Source organism: Clarias gariepinus, chromosome 2 (assembly GCF_024256425.1).
Source record: "Clarias gariepinus isolate MV-2021 ecotype Netherlands chromosome 2, CGAR_prim_01v2, whole genome shotgun sequence".
NCBI lineage: Eukaryota > Metazoa > Chordata > Actinopteri > Siluriformes > Clariidae > Clarias > Clarias gariepinus.
Genome location: NC_071101.1, coordinates 43023603 through 43040905, shown reverse-complemented (window position 1 = coordinate 43040905; position 17303 = coordinate 43023603). Strand labels below are relative to the sequence as shown.

General features: G+C 40.5%; 3 protein-coding genes across 4 annotated transcripts; 2 read left to right on the top strand and 1 right to left on the bottom strand.

The window, feature by feature from the left end:
• Window positions 1–1951: 1951 nt before the first annotated feature.
• exoc8 (exocyst complex component 8) lies at window positions 1952–4367 on the bottom strand. Its single transcript, XM_053510685.1, has one exon. The coding sequence runs from the start codon at window positions 4257–4259 to the stop codon at window positions 2208–2210; it is 2052 nt and encodes a 683-aa protein (XP_053366660.1). The 5' UTR covers window positions 4260–4367; the 3' UTR covers window positions 1952–2207.
• A 566-nt stretch (window positions 4368–4933) lies between these two features.
• On the top strand, window positions 4934–9849 carry sprtn (SprT-like N-terminal domain). Of its 2 annotated transcripts, XM_053510653.1 has the most exons (5): window positions 4934–5456; window positions 5570–5669; window positions 6989–7117; window positions 7231–7531; window positions 7627–9849. In XM_053510653.1, exons 1-5 carry the CDS (start codon window positions 5161–5163, stop codon window positions 8847–8849), a joined length of 2049 nt encoding a protein of 682 aa, XP_053366628.1. In that variant the 5' UTR covers window positions 4934–5160; the 3' UTR covers window positions 8850–9849. The 2 variants fall into 2 exon arrangements, with proteins under 2 accessions (XP_053366628.1, XP_053366629.1); XM_053510654.1 differs by lacking the exon at window positions 5570–5669 and having other exon boundaries at window positions 5199–5456.
• A 1419-nt stretch (window positions 9850–11268) lies between these two features.
• fam89a (family with sequence similarity 89 member A) lies at window positions 11269–16766 on the top strand. Its single transcript, XM_053491104.1, has 2 exons — window positions 11269–11894; window positions 13516–16766. The coding sequence occupies exons 1-2, from the start codon at window positions 11640–11642 to the stop codon at window positions 13777–13779; spliced, it is 519 nt and encodes a 172-aa protein (XP_053347079.1). The 5' UTR covers window positions 11269–11639; the 3' UTR covers window positions 13780–16766.
• The last annotated feature ends 537 nt before the right edge of the window (window positions 16767–17303 follow it).

Genomic DNA, 17303 nt, shown 5'->3' with positions numbered 1-17303 from the left:
GATTAAACAAATAACATAGGAGAGAAATGTTGCATGCTTTTTGACGTGTATTGATGTTTTTTTTCTTGCAGGAATTCATGATGTTCACCAAATGCTCTGAGTAAATTGTTTTCTATTAGGATAAAAAATCAACATATTGTACTGTATTAAACAAACAGTTCCTGTGCATAACATCTAAGTTACTTTCAATTGATACATTTTAAAGTTGAAATTCAGAATATTTCTACATTTTGTAATTTAATTTAAAATAAAACATTTATATTTTTATTTAAAATATATTTTCTATTAAATTAGCTTTGTGCATACAATGCTTAGAATTAATCATTATGTTTAATGAAAATATTACTTTTAATACATTTATTACATTATATATATTTTTATATAAATTTTAGTTTAAGATAATTTCGTTTTATAAAACATATAAGCAGAAGGGATGATAAGTATAGAATTCATTTTTTTGTATAGGAATATAATTTTTTTTTACAACAGTTCTTCTGCATAATATTTTGTACATTGATTTTGATTACTGTATTTGTGTCAATTTGATTTTTTTTAGGTTTTGTAGTGTAGTTGTTGTTTGGTTTATATTCAGGGTTCTTTTTGTTTTACATTTTTTAACTTGGCTAATAAAATTAATATATAAGGTATTTTTATTCATATTTTTTGTGAATTGTTCCATTTTATTTTATAAGGAATGCTTGGTACAAAATATTTTCTATGTGAATAAAATATACCTTAAACACATTTAACACAGTTCTTATGCAAAACAGTTTCTGAAGTTTTTGAAAGGTTTTGATTAATGTATTTGTTTTAATATGAAATATTTTTTACATCTTGTAGTTAAGTTTTTGTCTGGTTCATATTAAAGTTTGTAGTTGGTTGTTTGGTTTAATGAAATAAAATGTATTTTCATGAAAAAAAAATACAATACAATACAATACAAAAAAATGTTTTTATATACATTTTTGTTTAAGCTTGAAACTAGTGCAATTTGTTTTAAATATTTATATTTTAATGTTTTTTTTTAAATATATTACCTGATAGATGCTCTACTGTGATTATTTTCTATGAAATAATAAGTCTAAGACAGTTCTTGCGCATAACAGTTTAAAACAAATTATTGACTTAGTTGTTTTTTTTTTTTATGAAAAAAAAAAAAACCCAGGAGTCTAAATTAGTTTTTTTTTTCTGAAAAAAAAACAACAACTGAAAACCGGCCTGTCATGTAATATGTTGCTTTCTTTACAGAAATGCAAATATTCTTCTGTAATGTTTATTTAGTTATTTATTAATTTTTAAAGCATGTTTGGAAATAGTAAATGGTTTTGAACATCATAATGCAGACATGATACCATATATATTGCACAATTTGTACTAAAGATAATATAGTGGCTAAGACTTTTGCCCAGTACTGTATACTCAAAACAATGATAATTATGCAAATAATAATAATAATAATAAATACTTTAAATTATTTAACTGCTTTTTAATGTGTGGTTAATTTTAAATATTTCAATTTTATAGATTTTTACTTTAGGTAAACCTGAAAATGTGTTTTACATTCTTATTCTTTTAAAATATTTCTAATATTTTTCCCCATCTAACAACGCATTGTAAGTTGTGTTAAACTATTAAAACAAAAAAAAACATGCATCAGTAATATGGTTTATTAAATACAGTAGATTATTTAACGTTTTGAAGTTGAATTCAAAAGTTCAATTATAAAGTTTTTTGGGTTCTTAGGGGAAAAAAATGTTCTAAGGTCAAAAGTCAAACCTTAAACACTCCGCCATATCAGGCTTAACTGTCCTTTATATGGCTGAACGTAAAAAGTCTTCCCTTTTTTTTCTTAAACAGAAAAAGATTTTACAACAACTGATTTGTATAAAATTGAACGTTTTTGAGAATGCATTTCTAGATCACGCAGAAAAACAGCACACACACAAGAAGGTACACTTCATTCTTTTAATATACATCACACATAAGTGAAATAGAGTAAAATAGAAGGGCGGGACCACAGTTAATGCATTTAAAGTAATTGTAAGTAATAAAATCTCCAGACACAGAGTGCAATGAGATCATAAAAGGCGTAACTTAGTGCGTCTTAGTGTGTAAATTTACTAAATAAAATGCATGCAGTGTGTGTGTGTGTGTGTGTGTGTGTGAGTGTGTGAGCGCTTTAGCAGTCATATCGAGTTCAGACCGTGTCACACCAGAGACGTCATGCTCTCCGGATTGACCCTGACTGAGCGCGAGCTCTTCCTCAGGTCCTGCAGCTGCTTGGCTGGCTTGCCGACTCCTTCCTCGAACCTGCGCTCGACCACAGGGAGAACAGTCTCGTGCAGGAACGCGGCGTTTTGCATGACGAAGGATTTCTTCTCGGGGTCCTGCTCGCAGCGCAGGCTGTAGTCCACGTGCTGCACGGCCACCAGGATGATCTCCGTAAGGCTCTCCAGGAACACCATGTGCAGCTCCGGGAAGTAGAGTTTAAGCCCTTCCTCCAGGAACGCCATCAGCTGCTTAGTGAAGGCCACGACGGTGTAGCTGAGGTTCACCCAGCAGTCGTCGCCCGTATACTGGTTAAAGGTGCTGACGCCACAGCTCCGCATCTCGTCTTTGAGCTTGGCCAGAGCTTCGGGGGTCATCAGGTTCATCCTCCTCCACATCTCCTCCGAGTTGCGGTGCTTGGTGGCCTCGATGATGACGTCTTTCTGGCTCTGTAGCGCCGCCTTAATGTCCTTGACCAGCAGCGACTGCAGGATGAAGGTCAGGTCCAGGCCGATGTCGCTCAGCTGTCTGCAGTGCTCTCCGGCCAGCTTGACACATTCGGCGGCCGTCGTCAGGCTCTCTTTGGTGTCGAACACCTGCTTGCTGAAGGTGTCGGCGAACATCCGCATGGCAGAGCGAGACCACACCACGAAGGCGGAGTAACAACCCGTGTCGCCCGCGAAATCGGTCTCGAACTCTCGCGCAGTCTCGAGCAAGCCGGTGAAGAAGACGTTGCAAAGCTTCTGGATGTACAGCAACGTAGCGCCCTCGATGCGCAGCTGCCGGATAGCCGTGTGCACCGCAGCGGCGCGGTTCTTCAAGAACAGATCGCAGGCTTTGGTGGACTGGCCCAGCCTGATAAGCTGCGAGACGGCGCGGCGTGTGGCTTTGGGTCCGCCGCGTAACGACCGATCGGGCGACAGCTCGAACACCAAAACCTCGGTCAGCTGCCGCACGCGCTCGTCCACTTTCCCCCTGAGCTCTCTGACCCTCTGCGTCACCGGCTGGTCCTTCAGATACTCGTTCAGCTTCTGCAACAGATCCACGGCGCCCTCGAAATCCCTCTGCGCGATGCAGACGTCAAGGTCCTCTGGAAGCTCCTGGATCCACTCGGGACTCAAGTCCACTGTCTCTTCCGCATCCAGGGGTTCCTCTTCATCAAACGGATTGGTGGAGACCTCGGGTCTGACCGGCGACTTGGGGACCTCCTCTTCTTTCTTGTTCCGGTCCTTGACTTTGGTTTTCTTGGTCTCGTCCAGGATCTCCAGCCACTCTTTCTTGATCTTGCTGTTTTCCGCTTGAAAAATCCGGCTGTCCGGGAACATCAGGATCTTAAACATGTCCTTCATGGGAGGGTTGTCTTTCACGTTAACGACAGCAAAGCTCTCCAACTCGTACAGAGCGTTGTACTTGTACTTGATCGTGCCGCGCCTGTTGGCGAGCCAGGTCGCGATAAGCAGGCAGTCGTTCATCAGGAAAGCGTGCACCTTCTGTAACTGAGACATGTTGTCGGCGTCGTATTCGAACAGGTCGCCGTTGTAGACCAGATACCGCCCAGGCGTCTCCATGATGTTCTTGCAGCCTTCGACTTTCTCCAGCAGCGTCGTCAGGGTCCTCTGCTTGACCTCCTCGGTCTCTTTAGGGAATGCCGCGAGCATTTCTTTGGCGGTTTCGTCCTTGTCCGTAGACAGCAGGGCCTGGGTGATGCTCTCCATAATGCTCTTCTGCTCGGTCAGGATGTGACTCAGCTGATACATCTCGCTCTCCAGATACGAGATCTCCTTCGCAGTCTCGATGAACTGCCTGTAGTTCTTGTACACGTTCTTCTTGAGGTTCTGCGCCGTCTCATCAGCCAGGGTCTGGATCTTCTGCCGGTGCTCTTGCAGATCTCTGTCTCCATCAGACTGCTGAGAGAGCTGCTTCACGTAATTCTGAGGGTCAAAATTAGCCGACTCTAACTGCTTACGCAGCCTGCCTCCGGTGTCTGCCATTTTAAGGTTGGTTTCTGAAACTTATTATTTAAAAAAAATCACTTATTTGTGAACAATAATTAGACTGTTTTCATTCTGCGGCGACTGTTCCGCACCCGGAAGCCAAGCGGGGCGACTCCTGATTACGTCACACCACGGGACAGGCAACAACAAAAAAAGGTGGCCAACCATAAACCTGCACAGAAACTGAAACATTGAGGAAAGAAAATGAAAATGTATACATGTAAACATATCAACTTATTTTTATTATTATTATTTAGACCTATATAATGTATATGCACGTAACCTTTAACTGGTATAATTGTAATACATATACAGAATTGTACAAATTTAGTAAAGTAGGATCTACAACAAAACAGAAAATGTGTATAAAAAAACCCCACAAGGATTATTATCATTATTATTATTATGATTATTGTTATATTTCTAATATAATGACAAATTACAACTAAAACGAAGAGAAACGTTTGGGAAATGTTAGTGTATTGACACTCATTCCTAATTTTTTTTAAATTTTTTTGTGTAACTTTATAGTTGGCCAACCCTATTTTGGGCTGTGTTCTAAATAGCGATCCCTTCATTCCTTTTTCTGAAGTGTGCACTTTTTGTGACGCAATCGAAGCGCCTGCCTTCGAGTCGCCGAGTTTACAAAGCTGGCGTTTGGAACACAATCAGGAAGAGTGACCGTTAAACGTTCGGCTGGAGATTTGCTCGTCAAATTAAAGCTTTTTAGTACACAATGGTTCACATTTACAGATTATGTCGTTTTTAATATTTAATCAGTAAGTATGAGGGTAGGGCGGTTTAAATGAAAAGAAGGGGTGGGGGGAAAAAACTAACGAAATCAAACCAAAACACCCGGGTTAGCTAGCTAGCTAGTTTGAGTTGAGTCAGGGGAAACATGGCGGACGCGGATTTCTTGCTGGCGCTGCAGCTGCAGGAACAGTTTGATAACGAGGTGTCGGCTCGTGTATGGAGCGATGATAACAGTGACAGCTATCCTTTGAGCAAAAAGCGCAAAGTGGAGTCGTACTCCCGGTCTGTGCAGCCTGAAAGGCCGCTGTCTATCGTGGACGAGTCATGGGAGATGCTGGACCCCAGTCCAGATGTCCGAGCCATGTTCCTGCAGTTCAACGACATGTTCTTCTGGGGGAAACTCAGCGGGGTCGAGGTCAGATGGAGCCCCAGGATGACACTGTAAGTTCTCTAATTCCCCTGGAGAGGACATGGGGCTCAGGGAACCATGGACCTCTGTCTGGTTGTGAGATCACGTGATCATGTTGTGTTTGATGTCTTTGCTGTCCCTCCAGGTGTGCTGGAGTGTGTTCGTATGAAGGCAGGGGCGGCCTGTGTTCCATCCGTCTCAGCGAGCCTCTTCTCAAACTCAGGCCTCGTAAGGATCTAGTCGAGGTTAGTCTCTCCGAAGACATCGTGTCCACGTAACGAGGTGGTGTCAGAAAGTTTCCAGATTAGCTCTGCTTACAAGACCTCATTCGTCTACGTTTACACACCGTCACCTGCAAAGCACAGAGCTGAACGGTGGCATTCGAACGCCTCTCTCACAAAAAGAACTGGAATTTTCGTATACGTCTGCTAGACGTTCAGAACTTGTTCATGTCAGTTAAAAGCCGAGTTTGCGTATTTTTGTTGTGTTTTTTTTTTTACATTCGGTGCAATATTTAGCCAAGACGTAGCACTATGCGTCCCAAGAATGTGGTCAAGGACGGTAGTAAGAAGAAAACAGAGCCACTTTCAGTTTTTTTTTTTTTTTTAAACAGCCAGTCCCAAGAGGAAACGTAAGTTAAGGTTAAGTGACGTCCAATGTCTATTTCATATTTTATTTTATTTATATATTTTATGAATGTTTTAATTGTTTTATGCACAAATATGAATATAGTGTTGTAAATCGGTAATATTGGTCAGATTTTTGAGTGTCTAGAACGGATAATTTGCATTTAATAATTTCTTATGGGAAAATGTGTCTATTGATCTTGCCTTAAAATCTTGCCTTAAGAAACGCCTGCACGACTGTATAACACCTCAGTGTTTTTGCCACTTCTGAAATATTTCCTGGAAGTTTTCTTTTTGAATCTTCTTCTGAGATTCACCCTGGGCCCAGAAATGGTGCCTATATGAACCTCGGTAATAGGGCGAAGTCCGCACATCTGGCAAGAAGGGTGATCTAGGCTGTGGATGTGAGATAATGTTTTTTTACGGTGATAATCTCAAGTGTGAGGAGAGCGTTGTGACAGCATGCATTGTTGCCGGGTTGAGCTCGTTGAAGGTCTTGCTGCTCTTTCGTCATCTTACCATGATGTTCTTCCGCTCTTGAAACATGCGTTCTTTGCAAAACACCTCAAACGACTCATTTCAGCATGGCCGTAAACTTTCAGAATCATGTCAGGTTTCTCTGTGGCGGGTGTGCTCAGTTTTATGCGGAATTTCACGTTTTGCTGATTTTTCTAACTAGCTGTCCTAGTGCATGTGGTCAGAATAGCACCACTTACACAGATCGTGATGTACACAGGACGATGTGTTTTGGCACACTGACTCGTGAAGGTCGGTGCTTCCTGTGACTGCGCGTGCAGTCTTGTGCTGCCATCTGTTGCCGTGTTACGAAACTAGCCACAAAACTTTTTAAAACCACTTTGTATCTGTTATCAATCATTTCTTCTGTCACTCATTCTGTCACTTTCGTCTGTCACTCATTGCGTCGACCTTTTCCTCAGACGCTCCTTCACGAGATGATCCATGCCCTCCTGTTCGTCACGCAGAACAACCGAGACCGCGACGGACACGGGCCGGAGTTCTGCAAACACATGAACCGGATAAATCAAGCCAGCGGAACCAAAATCTCGGTAAGAGTAAATGAAGTGACGCACTCAGTTCGCCGCTTTAACCGTGTCTTTTTTTTTCTTCTTTCTTTTTCTTGTGTTGTTTTTTTTTTTCACGTGTTTTTTTTTTCTCACAGATTTATCACTCCTTCCACGACGAGGTGGACGTGTACCGGCAGCACTGGTGGCGCTGTAACGGGCCATGCCAGAATCGCAAGCCGTTCTTCGGGTATGTGAAGCGGGCCATGAACCGAGCGCCATCAGCCAGAGACCCGTGGTGGGAGGAGCACAGGAGGACCTGCGGAGGAACATACAGCAAGATCAAAGAGCCGGAGAATTACGGGAAGAAGGGGAAGAATGAAGAGAAAAAGGGGAAGAATGAAGAGAAGAAGGAGAAGAGTGCCTCGAAGAAACCTGGGGACAAAATTAAACCGGCAGGTAAGAATATTTACTGATCGGACAAAAATGATAAAAAATAAATAAATCATGAAAATCTGCTTTTAAAAAGACCTGTTTTTCATTTTGTCCTTTAGGCTCCGGTTCTCAGGACATTAGGAACGTCATCCCATTCAGCGGTAAAGGGATCGTTCTTGGTGGAAGCACACGGCCATCAACATCCATCCGAAGCCCTGCGCACTCGCCAGAACCTCTCCCGGAACCAGCTCGAACTCCACCAGCTGATCTCAGATCGCCCTCCATCACCACCACCACCACCGCACTTCCCAAAAGATCCATCGGCAACCACAAAGCCTTCGTCAACATCAACGGCTCTCCTGTGAGAGTCACGAAAACCAACGGCAGTTTGCTAAGACCAAAGCAGAGTGCCACGGTGCAGGACCTTTTCCAGAACTGGAGCCTGAAATCTCCAACGAAGACCAATCTGCCAGAACCAAAGCAAGCTCCGCGTACCAGCTCTGCTAAAACGAGTCGGGATGGTAAGAACTCCTCGAGTAGCACCAGTTCTGCAGGGTCGCCTCTGTCAAAATACTTTGGTAGCCCTAAGAGTACAGCAAACGGAATTCCAGGTCGCATCAAACAAGAGAACGGGGTTCCAGGTTTTGTTTCAAGGCACGTGGAAAGCTCAGCTGTTGGATTCTCGGATTCCGGCGCCGCGTCTCGGATCAAGCCAAAAAACGGCGTGTCGAGTTCCAATATAAAGCATTTAACGCACTTTGAAAACAAGAGACATTTAGGCACAAGTTCTACCGACTTTGGTAGCAGAGTTCCAAGCTCCAGTCCGACACAATTTGGAAGCAAAAAGGTTCCCGGAACCGACTTTCCTGGTTGTGGTTCTAGTTCTTCAGGTTCTATTAAATCAGAATACAGTGATCTAAACTCCAAGTCAGGAGATTTTGATAGTAAGGAAAGTCTCGGATCTGTAGCTTCTTCTAGCATTCCAAGACTATCAGGAAGTCCGGGGAAATACGGGTTGTTTAATCAGGAATCCACCGTTGTCAAAAGCCCAAACCAACCTGCTGCTTCTGGAGGAAGGAAAAGAGGGCGGGAAGACCGGAATTCAGCCCACATCTTTGATTTCTTTCAGCGGGTCAGCCGCTCGCCCGTATCACCCTCCAACTCGTCATTCTCCACGGAGCGTAGAGAAGAGCGGACTGGCGCTGAAGCGCCCTTCGCAGGGGCGTCAGGAGCGGGTGGTCCCCACCTTAGCTCTACCCCCCTCACCGTGACCTGCCCCGTGTGTCAGAGCAAAGTGCCCGAGTCTCAAATTAACCAGCATCTAGACTCTTGTCTCACGTGAACGAACACGCGTTAGCAAAGATTCTTTATTTTTGGTTTAACAAGGGGCGGGGCTAAGTTAAAAAAGTTCAAACCGATCTATCAGTAGTTTCTGAACCGCTAGTTTCCTAGGAAACATGGCTAGTCAGGTAGATAATGTGAATAGGTTAGCTAGGTAAACCTCTAGCTATGTGGAGGCTTTGCAATTGGATGATGGAATTGCACTCAAGCTCCGCCCTCTTTGGAAATCAGAAGTGTCTTTGTTTTTCTTTTATCGCTTGATCAAGAGAAGTAGGCAGAGTTTTAATAATGACAGACACGTCAATCTCAGGTACAACCTCAGGTTTTATGTTTGTTTATAAGTAAATCTTTTTCTTTTAATTTTTTCGATAAACCCCAGCAAGCTTCATCATCGCAGAGCAAAGCAAGTGTTTTGATTGGTCAGCGTTTCGATGATTGACAGCCCTGAGTCATTAGATTCCTGACAACCCCCTGTCCTTGGAGACATTTCTAGCGCCTCAGCGTTATCGGATTTCTCTTCATCTGCCCTTTTTCTGTACAGGGTCAGACGAAAGCTTGGATATTTCCTGATGGTCATCGATAATTCCTCTCCTCACGTCATGTCACGTCACGTCCTGCATAGTGATGCTGACTCTCTTAAGCTTGACTCCACCCAAATAGGCATTATCGTGTCTTCTTTATTAATAGACAAGCCAGTAAGAGCAATCGGAGCAGAAAATGACTCCCAAGTGACAACTTTTCAGCGGTGACTTTTTAGTGTCTGAGAAGTTTACACTGCTGTTTGTTATTATTATTATTGTTTCCAGTTTCATGTGAATAGGTCGGTTTTACAAATAACGTTCAGCTCTTTATGTCTGGACACAGTGCTGCTAAATGTTAGTTTTTAATGAACTATTTTACAGCTGCTTTAAACCATAATGTTAAGATTTATTTAACAAGTCCGTTCTCTTTGTACAATGTTTTACAATTTTGAATAAATATAACTCTAATCTGTAACCTTTCCTCGGGTTTATATTGCATTACTGATGTGAAGATTTGAAATGATAAACTGAGAGAATTTAAGATTGTACAAGTAAAAAAAAAATTTATTAGGTTATCACAATCCCAGTTCTGACACTGTAAGCCCAAGATGTAAGGGAACATGGTGTGTAGGATTTCAGGAAATAAGCTCCCCTTTCTTCTGTATTTGATTCAGCATCAGGAGAAGCGCATTGTCTGCCATTTTTTCCTTTTGTGTTCATACACGCGCTTCTGGAGGTGAGCACGCGGCATCAACCTGCAGTCTCAATCGGCGTGTGTCGCTCCATGCTTTAGTCTTCCTCAGGGCTTTAACAATACCCGGATCTGCCAGCTGTGTCTGCTGTATGTCTGGGGTGTGTGTGTGTGTGTCTCATTGTGCTGGCCACATGGTTCTAGAGACGCTGCTTTTGTCTCAGCCTGTGTGTCGCCTCACCGCTGGCCATCTGCTCTCTCCCACTGCCCTGCTGACCTCAAACCCTGTAGCGTCAGGAGTCAAGGCCGTAACAGCTGACTGGTTCCATTCCTGCTGCACATTTTAAGCATTACTGGAATTGTACAGAGATGGGGATGGGCGATGGAATAAAAGGATCATGTTGCAGTGCAAAAAACATGTTATTTACAACGTCTATCATAATATTTACATATATGAAAAAAAATTATACTTCTAAAAAACCTTTATATCTACCTAGATAAATAAATGAATTTTATATGCAAGTTCAGTTTTTTCAGTATATATAACAGAAATCTTGTCTGACCAGTGTAACAGTAGGCCGTGTCAACGATGGCAACAGTCGACCTTTCATGACGTCCTGTGAGGAAATAATATATTTGCTGAAACATGAGCTGTGTGAGGAGCAGCAGCGAGTTGACCGAACACGCCACTCGCAGCTAATGGTAGCATGTGGGTGTCAGGACTGTCTGCAGGTACTCGAGAATAAATAAAAAAAATAGAATAATAATAATAATAAAATATCAATAAAAATTGAAATATTTTCTTAGAATAATATAGCAAAAAAAAAAATTAAGTACCAACTTTTATTCCAGGAAAACTGTTGAATTCTTTTTTTTTTTTTTTTTTGCATTTTATTTCCTGGTATTTTATTTTAAGATTTAAACACAACCTTTTAACATTTTTGTTGATGCTTTAACTTTTTTTTTTTTTTTGTAAAGGTACGTTTTTTGAGCTCAGAAACAAAACCGTTGATCTTTTCAGGTTTATACTAACTGATACTTTTATGTTTTATACATAAATGTTTCAGTAAAATGAATAAAAATACATTTCCTTTCAATGTTTTTTTTGTATCGAACGCTCGTGAATATTTTCTCTTCCATGGCGCGTGCGTCACTTAAGGACACGCCCACCTAATGAAACCGGAAGTGCCATGTCCGGACTGCGGAGCTCAGTTGAAGGAGGAGGAGGAGACGCTCAGGGCTCAGGAAGCGCCTCTACGGGCTCTATGTTATACTTTATTGTCCTGGGAACTTAAAAAAAAACGATATTTAATACTAAAGTCATTTATTTATTTTCCATGAGATATCTGTAACAGTCGTATAATGGACGGAGAGGACGAGTTGTAAACGCTGTACCGTCTCCCGGGAGATTTGGAGATTTATTTTTTTTTTCGTCCCGTAAACAGTTTTTGTTTGTCGTGAACTGTGTCGCGGTTATGTTGTCCGCCTCGAGAGCGTAAACATTTTAAGCATTAAACGTGTTTTATTTGTTTGTTTGTTTTATTTATTCAGTGAAAGAGAGAGAGAAAGAGTTAGAGATATGAACGGGAAGTCTGCGGCGAACGGGGCGGCGAGCGGGGCTCCGGCCTTTATTGAGGGTCTGCCGCCGCTGCCGAAGAGCCTGAGCGGCCTGCTGAACTCGAGCGGCGGCTCGTGGAGGGAGATCGAGCGGATGCACGCGAAGAAGGCCATGATCCAGGACGACCTGCGGAGAGGAGCGGCTCCCGTGGACCGCGCGCTCGCCACCAAACCGGCCAACCTGGACGCGGCGCTGGCTCTGCTCCGGAAAGAGATGGTGAGGGACACTGAGGGACAGGGAGAGAGTCGGGGCCCAGCTCTCAGAGACTCATTACACCCCCCTTATACCACCAGATCATTTAAGTTAAAAAATTTTTTAAATAAATAATAATAATAAACACAATAGTCTTTATCTTCTTCTGTTTGTTTTTTAAGATCTCAGATTTAACAGCTAAAAAGTCATCTTAATACTTGAGAATCTCAGATTCTGACTTGTTCTGATACACACACCCAAAGACGTCCAAAATATGCAGTTCATATTGAGATGTGACTTCTTAAGGCGTGTGAACAAGATAAACAAGGTGCTATGTTGTGTCCATAACTTACTAAGGCGTGCGAACAAGATTGTATAATCAATGCGTGCGAGATACGATGTGGTGGTCATGACTTAATAAGGAGTGGGAACAAAAAAAAAAGTATAATGCATGGCCACAAGATTCAATGTTGTGTAATGCTCGTGATATTATGTCATGGACATGACATACGAAGACTTAGTAAGGTGTGGGAACAAGATATATATGGTGTAATGCATGGCGTCGAGATTCTATGCCGTGGACGTGACTTAAGGACATGTGGTAATGAGATCTTTCATGTCCCAGGTGTTACAGAATGATTGTTTTGAAATCATGCTGTGCGTCAGTGAGTAAATAAAGGTAATCATCAGGGATAAACAAAATCCGTTTAAATGTGTCCGTAGTTTATAAGAGGCTCAATATTATGAGGTTATTAAGTCGTGGCCACCATGTAATATCTCATGACCACACATTAACTGTTAACTATTTTTTTTCACCCCTGCTATCTCAACCTTATGAATGTTCTTCTAACTCTGTCCTCTCTAATATGACGTCTGTCTGAATGTTTTTGATGTTATCTCAGGCATTGCTTTTCCCTTAAGGTTTTGACATGATGACCTGTTGTTTGTTTGAAAAGACACTTAGCAATTCCACAATCCTGACTTATCTCTAAAAATCTCTTAATCTTGATGGTAAAAGTATTTCATATAGTACAGTTCTGCTATCAAACTTTTGTTGCTTTAAAAACCTCATTTTCTTCTATGTTCCGGACAGAATTTGTTCCAAGTTATAAAAAAAAATTTGTCCCAAATTTGAAATATTACCTCAACTCGCCTCATCCACACAATGTGTACGTATTATCCCGTGTTTTAAAAAAAAAAACTTATTATTGGAAGAGTAATGGCTGGTACTTTAAAAATTATTTTTTTTTCTTTTGCAGAATGCATTACTGTGTTTTACTTCTTTGATCTAATTTAATTAATGAGGAATTTAAGGAAATGCCTGAGGTTTTTCTCGGATGCTGTGCTTAATCACGACGCGGCTGAAGTGGCTTTACAAACACACACACACACCCCTTTGTTTTTGCATTACCTTCCTGGAACCAGAAAAAGAAAACCGTGAGATCGTAAAAAAATCAACGTTTTTAAGAACCTAATTCATTATTTGATCATTTTAAAGTCTTTTGGGATAAAAATGAAATAAAAGAAGAGATAATGCGTAATAACCTAGAGACAATGCGTCTGATCTGTATCATAGACGTGCGTCTACCCGTCCCTGTACTTTTGACTAACCCCGCCTCTTTTTTTTTTTCCTTTTTTTGTCCAGGTGGGGTTGCGGCAGCAGGACATGTCCCTACTGTGCCAGCTCTGGTCCCTACATGAGTCCATCCAGGAGTACAAGGGCAGCTGTCAGGAAGCCGGCCCGGGGTCCGACCCCTTGGACAACGGCTACTTCGACGAGGACGACGAGTTCTACACGGACTCCGGAGTCACGCCGACTGAAACGCCGGACGGAAGCGAGACCTCTCCAGCACGTAACGGGACGTCCGGGGACACGTGGCTGCACGATTCGTTCCGTATCGCCTTATGAGAACCTCAAGCCTCTTGTTTTATCAGATGAAGGGGTGGAGCCGTGATGCTGCTTTTTTGTTTTTGTTGCGTTTTTATTATTATTATTATTATTAATATTATCGCCAGCAGACTTTTTTCTTTCTATACAAATATAAACCAAGATTATTTATTACCTATATAATACAGTATATAGCCAATTTTTCTGGAGTTTTATAGTACTTTATATATGGAGTCGGGGAGGGGCGTGGCCTATCTATAGTATTCGCATTTATGCTCAAGTTGTGTAGCGAGGTTCTTGTTTTGCAGGCTGGATTCTGACCCGAGGCATATTTACATAACAATCATGACATCAGAACTCTAATGAACTGGATTTCAAGTCACAACCGGGTCCTGATGCGATGCGAAGAACTCTAATGCTGGGGAAAGAGGGAACACTACCTACGTTTGTTACATCCATCCATTCATTCATTCAGCAACCTACGTTTATCCAGTCCGTTTATAATCTAATCTAATCGAGGTGGTTTGACAGCGACTCAACGGCTCCTTCGCTGCTCGCGCAAGGTGCTTATATTTATTAAAACCAGGTGTGTGTGCATGGTAACGATGCTTCACTCAGTATAGCAGTGTTGCACTTCTCCTCACATCCTTCCTTCCATTCGCAGTAAAAAGTAACGAACCAGAACTATCAGAACGAATCAGCTGTTCCATTCAGTCGGATTCACTTTCAACCTACCCAATCACTTTTTTTTATATATATATTTCAGGAGTAAACACTGTTAATTAATAATCAATGAAAATATATGCATATTATTGAAGGTGCTAGGTTGAAGTCTTCCTGCTTTCACATGTAAGAGGAATAAGTAGCGCGTGACGACACGCCTGACCATAGCCTTAACGACATCGCTCATATCACTGGCGTAGGACTAGCGGTCGGAATTTGATACGAACGTGCAAACCAAAGACGAATAGCGCGTTTATTAAAACTCATCCCCAATGGTAATTGTTGTTTGATGTAAATTTGTTTTTAAACTTGCATAAGATCAGGTTCAAGTAAGTTTTTGCGAGACTCTAAAAACTCTTGTGAAGAGAAATCCGAATGCGAGACCAGGCTTGTCCTGTTCATTGACCTGAAACTGTCTCATGTCCCGCCTCTTGTCAGGACTCATTGGCTGAGTGTTTTCTGTTCTGGGAACAGCCTAGCCTGTGTCTGTGATCAAAGAAATCTGTGTGTGTGTACACACACACACACACAGATTTCTTCATATAAATTATAATATCTAATATAAATGTATTGCCCAGCTCTTATGTTACTGTTTGTTGTTGAGCAGGCGTGTGCTGATAAAGGGTTTTAAACTTTATTACATATCATCACATTAGTTTACAATATTGTCATATGGTATGCATATTATAATTTTTTTTTTGCTTCAAAACTTAATTATCTGCTATTCACAGCATAATTGTGTGAATTTAATTTCAGATTATGTTGATAGTTTTATTTTTATTCATCAAAAGTATTAGCATGAAGGGGAAAAAAAGGAAAACCTTTTTTTGAAAAATAAATAAATAGATGAATAAAATCATAATAAATATGAAAAAGCAGTTCAGGTTAATTATACTGATATAATATATACATCAGAATTATATTATTATTTCTTTAAGTATATTGAGTATCCAATTGTTTGGATCATGTACTCAATAGAGAGTAAAAATATTAAAACTAAGGAGGTCAGAAGCTAGCATAATTTTCTGTATATAATTTTTAAAAATCATATATCTTGGATCATATTTTCTAAAAAAAAAAAAAAGTTTCAAAAGGTTAAAATAGGAGGGAAAAAAAGTAAACTCACAAGAAGACAAAAAAGTTACAAGATGTCTAGTTTCTTTTGTTGTTTTCTTTTCAGATTCAAAATTTAATTCTTACGTACACAAACATACTCCGTATGATATGCAGTGAAACTCTTGTACGACAGTTTGTGACCTAAAGTGGAAAGATTTCACTAAAATGAAAAAACAATTGCACTAGAGACAGAAATTAAATTCAAGGTAGAATTTTCAATTCAATTTTTTTTTTTTCAGTTTAAAAAAATATATAAAATATCAATCATACGTTTTACAGTATGTACAAAATGAAATTGTAAACAGTATGACAGCAACAGTAGGATTATAACATGAAGTATGATCTTTTTTGTCAATAATGTCATGTTTAAATTTGGCTTTAAATCTGTATAGAAATCTAAATGAAATACCACAAAAAGGGACAGAAAGCTAGCACAGAAGGGTGCAAAAAAATTATCCTGCATTTACATGACACTTTACAATCCATAAGCAGCTTTCTTCCACTCTTTTTATTTAAACTATTGTTTAAATACCTAAACAAGGTTCAACAAAAAACAGGTGGTCAACATGGAAAGGTTAAATGTTGTACATTTTATCTTTAAAATCTTAATATTTGAAGGTTAATGTCGACTACGGCAATGTTTTATATCTCATAATAATAATATGCGCTAAATATCTCAATATATTGTGATGATTATCAGCACACGTCTGACTCGAGCAGTTTTCACTTCTGCACTTCCGCCCACATCGTTCTCGATGCTGTACTATCCGTTTGTTTTTCTGAACGATAATCGTTTCGAGTGTATGTGTCATCGAGATTGGAATCACTTTGTGCCTTTGTACAGGCCTGGGTTCGATCCCGGGCGCTTCTCCTAAAGCGTTTGGATTTGCAGAATAAATTTCCCGAAGAGAGCCAATGTCTTGTCACCAGCTAAATCGCATCGTACTTTGAGCTATTTTTGACTCGCTGTATTGATTTTCACTCTTTCGGCTTGATCAGTCCGAACAAAACACTTCGCTCATCCCAAGTAAACCTCGCACGTGTGCATCTTACAGAACCACCTCACTACTGGATGTTTTTTTTTTTTACTTGTGTAATTATTATTATTGTCATTGTTATCATTATTATTATTATTATTACATATAATATTATTATTAAAACAATTTATACCACAATCCTGTTGTGTTCTTCATTCTGATTGGTCAGAACGTTTCAGAGGATGATGTCAGAGTTTACTCTGTGTGTAAGAGGAATAAAACACTAACCCTGCTTCTATTGTTATTTTCCCATATTTTTCTGACACACGAGTGTTTTTTCCCATCATTTACACAGTGATTAAGGCTAGTTATGATGTGAACACTAACAGTTGGTGAGACGATGGATAAATTTACCTCACATGTCAGTCAGCCACGGACTTGCTCAACAGTCTAGATTAGCGTAATCTGTTTTAATCTAACCGCGAGGCTGGACGGCATAGAAACACTTGTGCGCTTTTCTGCTTATATATCTACATGTGGTATACAGACTGGTGACGAATTAAAGGGGAAAATATATTGTGTAGCAAGAGTCAGAAAAACACAGTGTTGGCAGTGTTCAAGTCAAACTGGGACTTCTGGTGAATGAAGGCGTAAAAGCGATTGACATTTACAGAAGACTTTAAGCACAGTATGGTGATGAGACTTGGTTTTGCAAAATGCATCCATTGA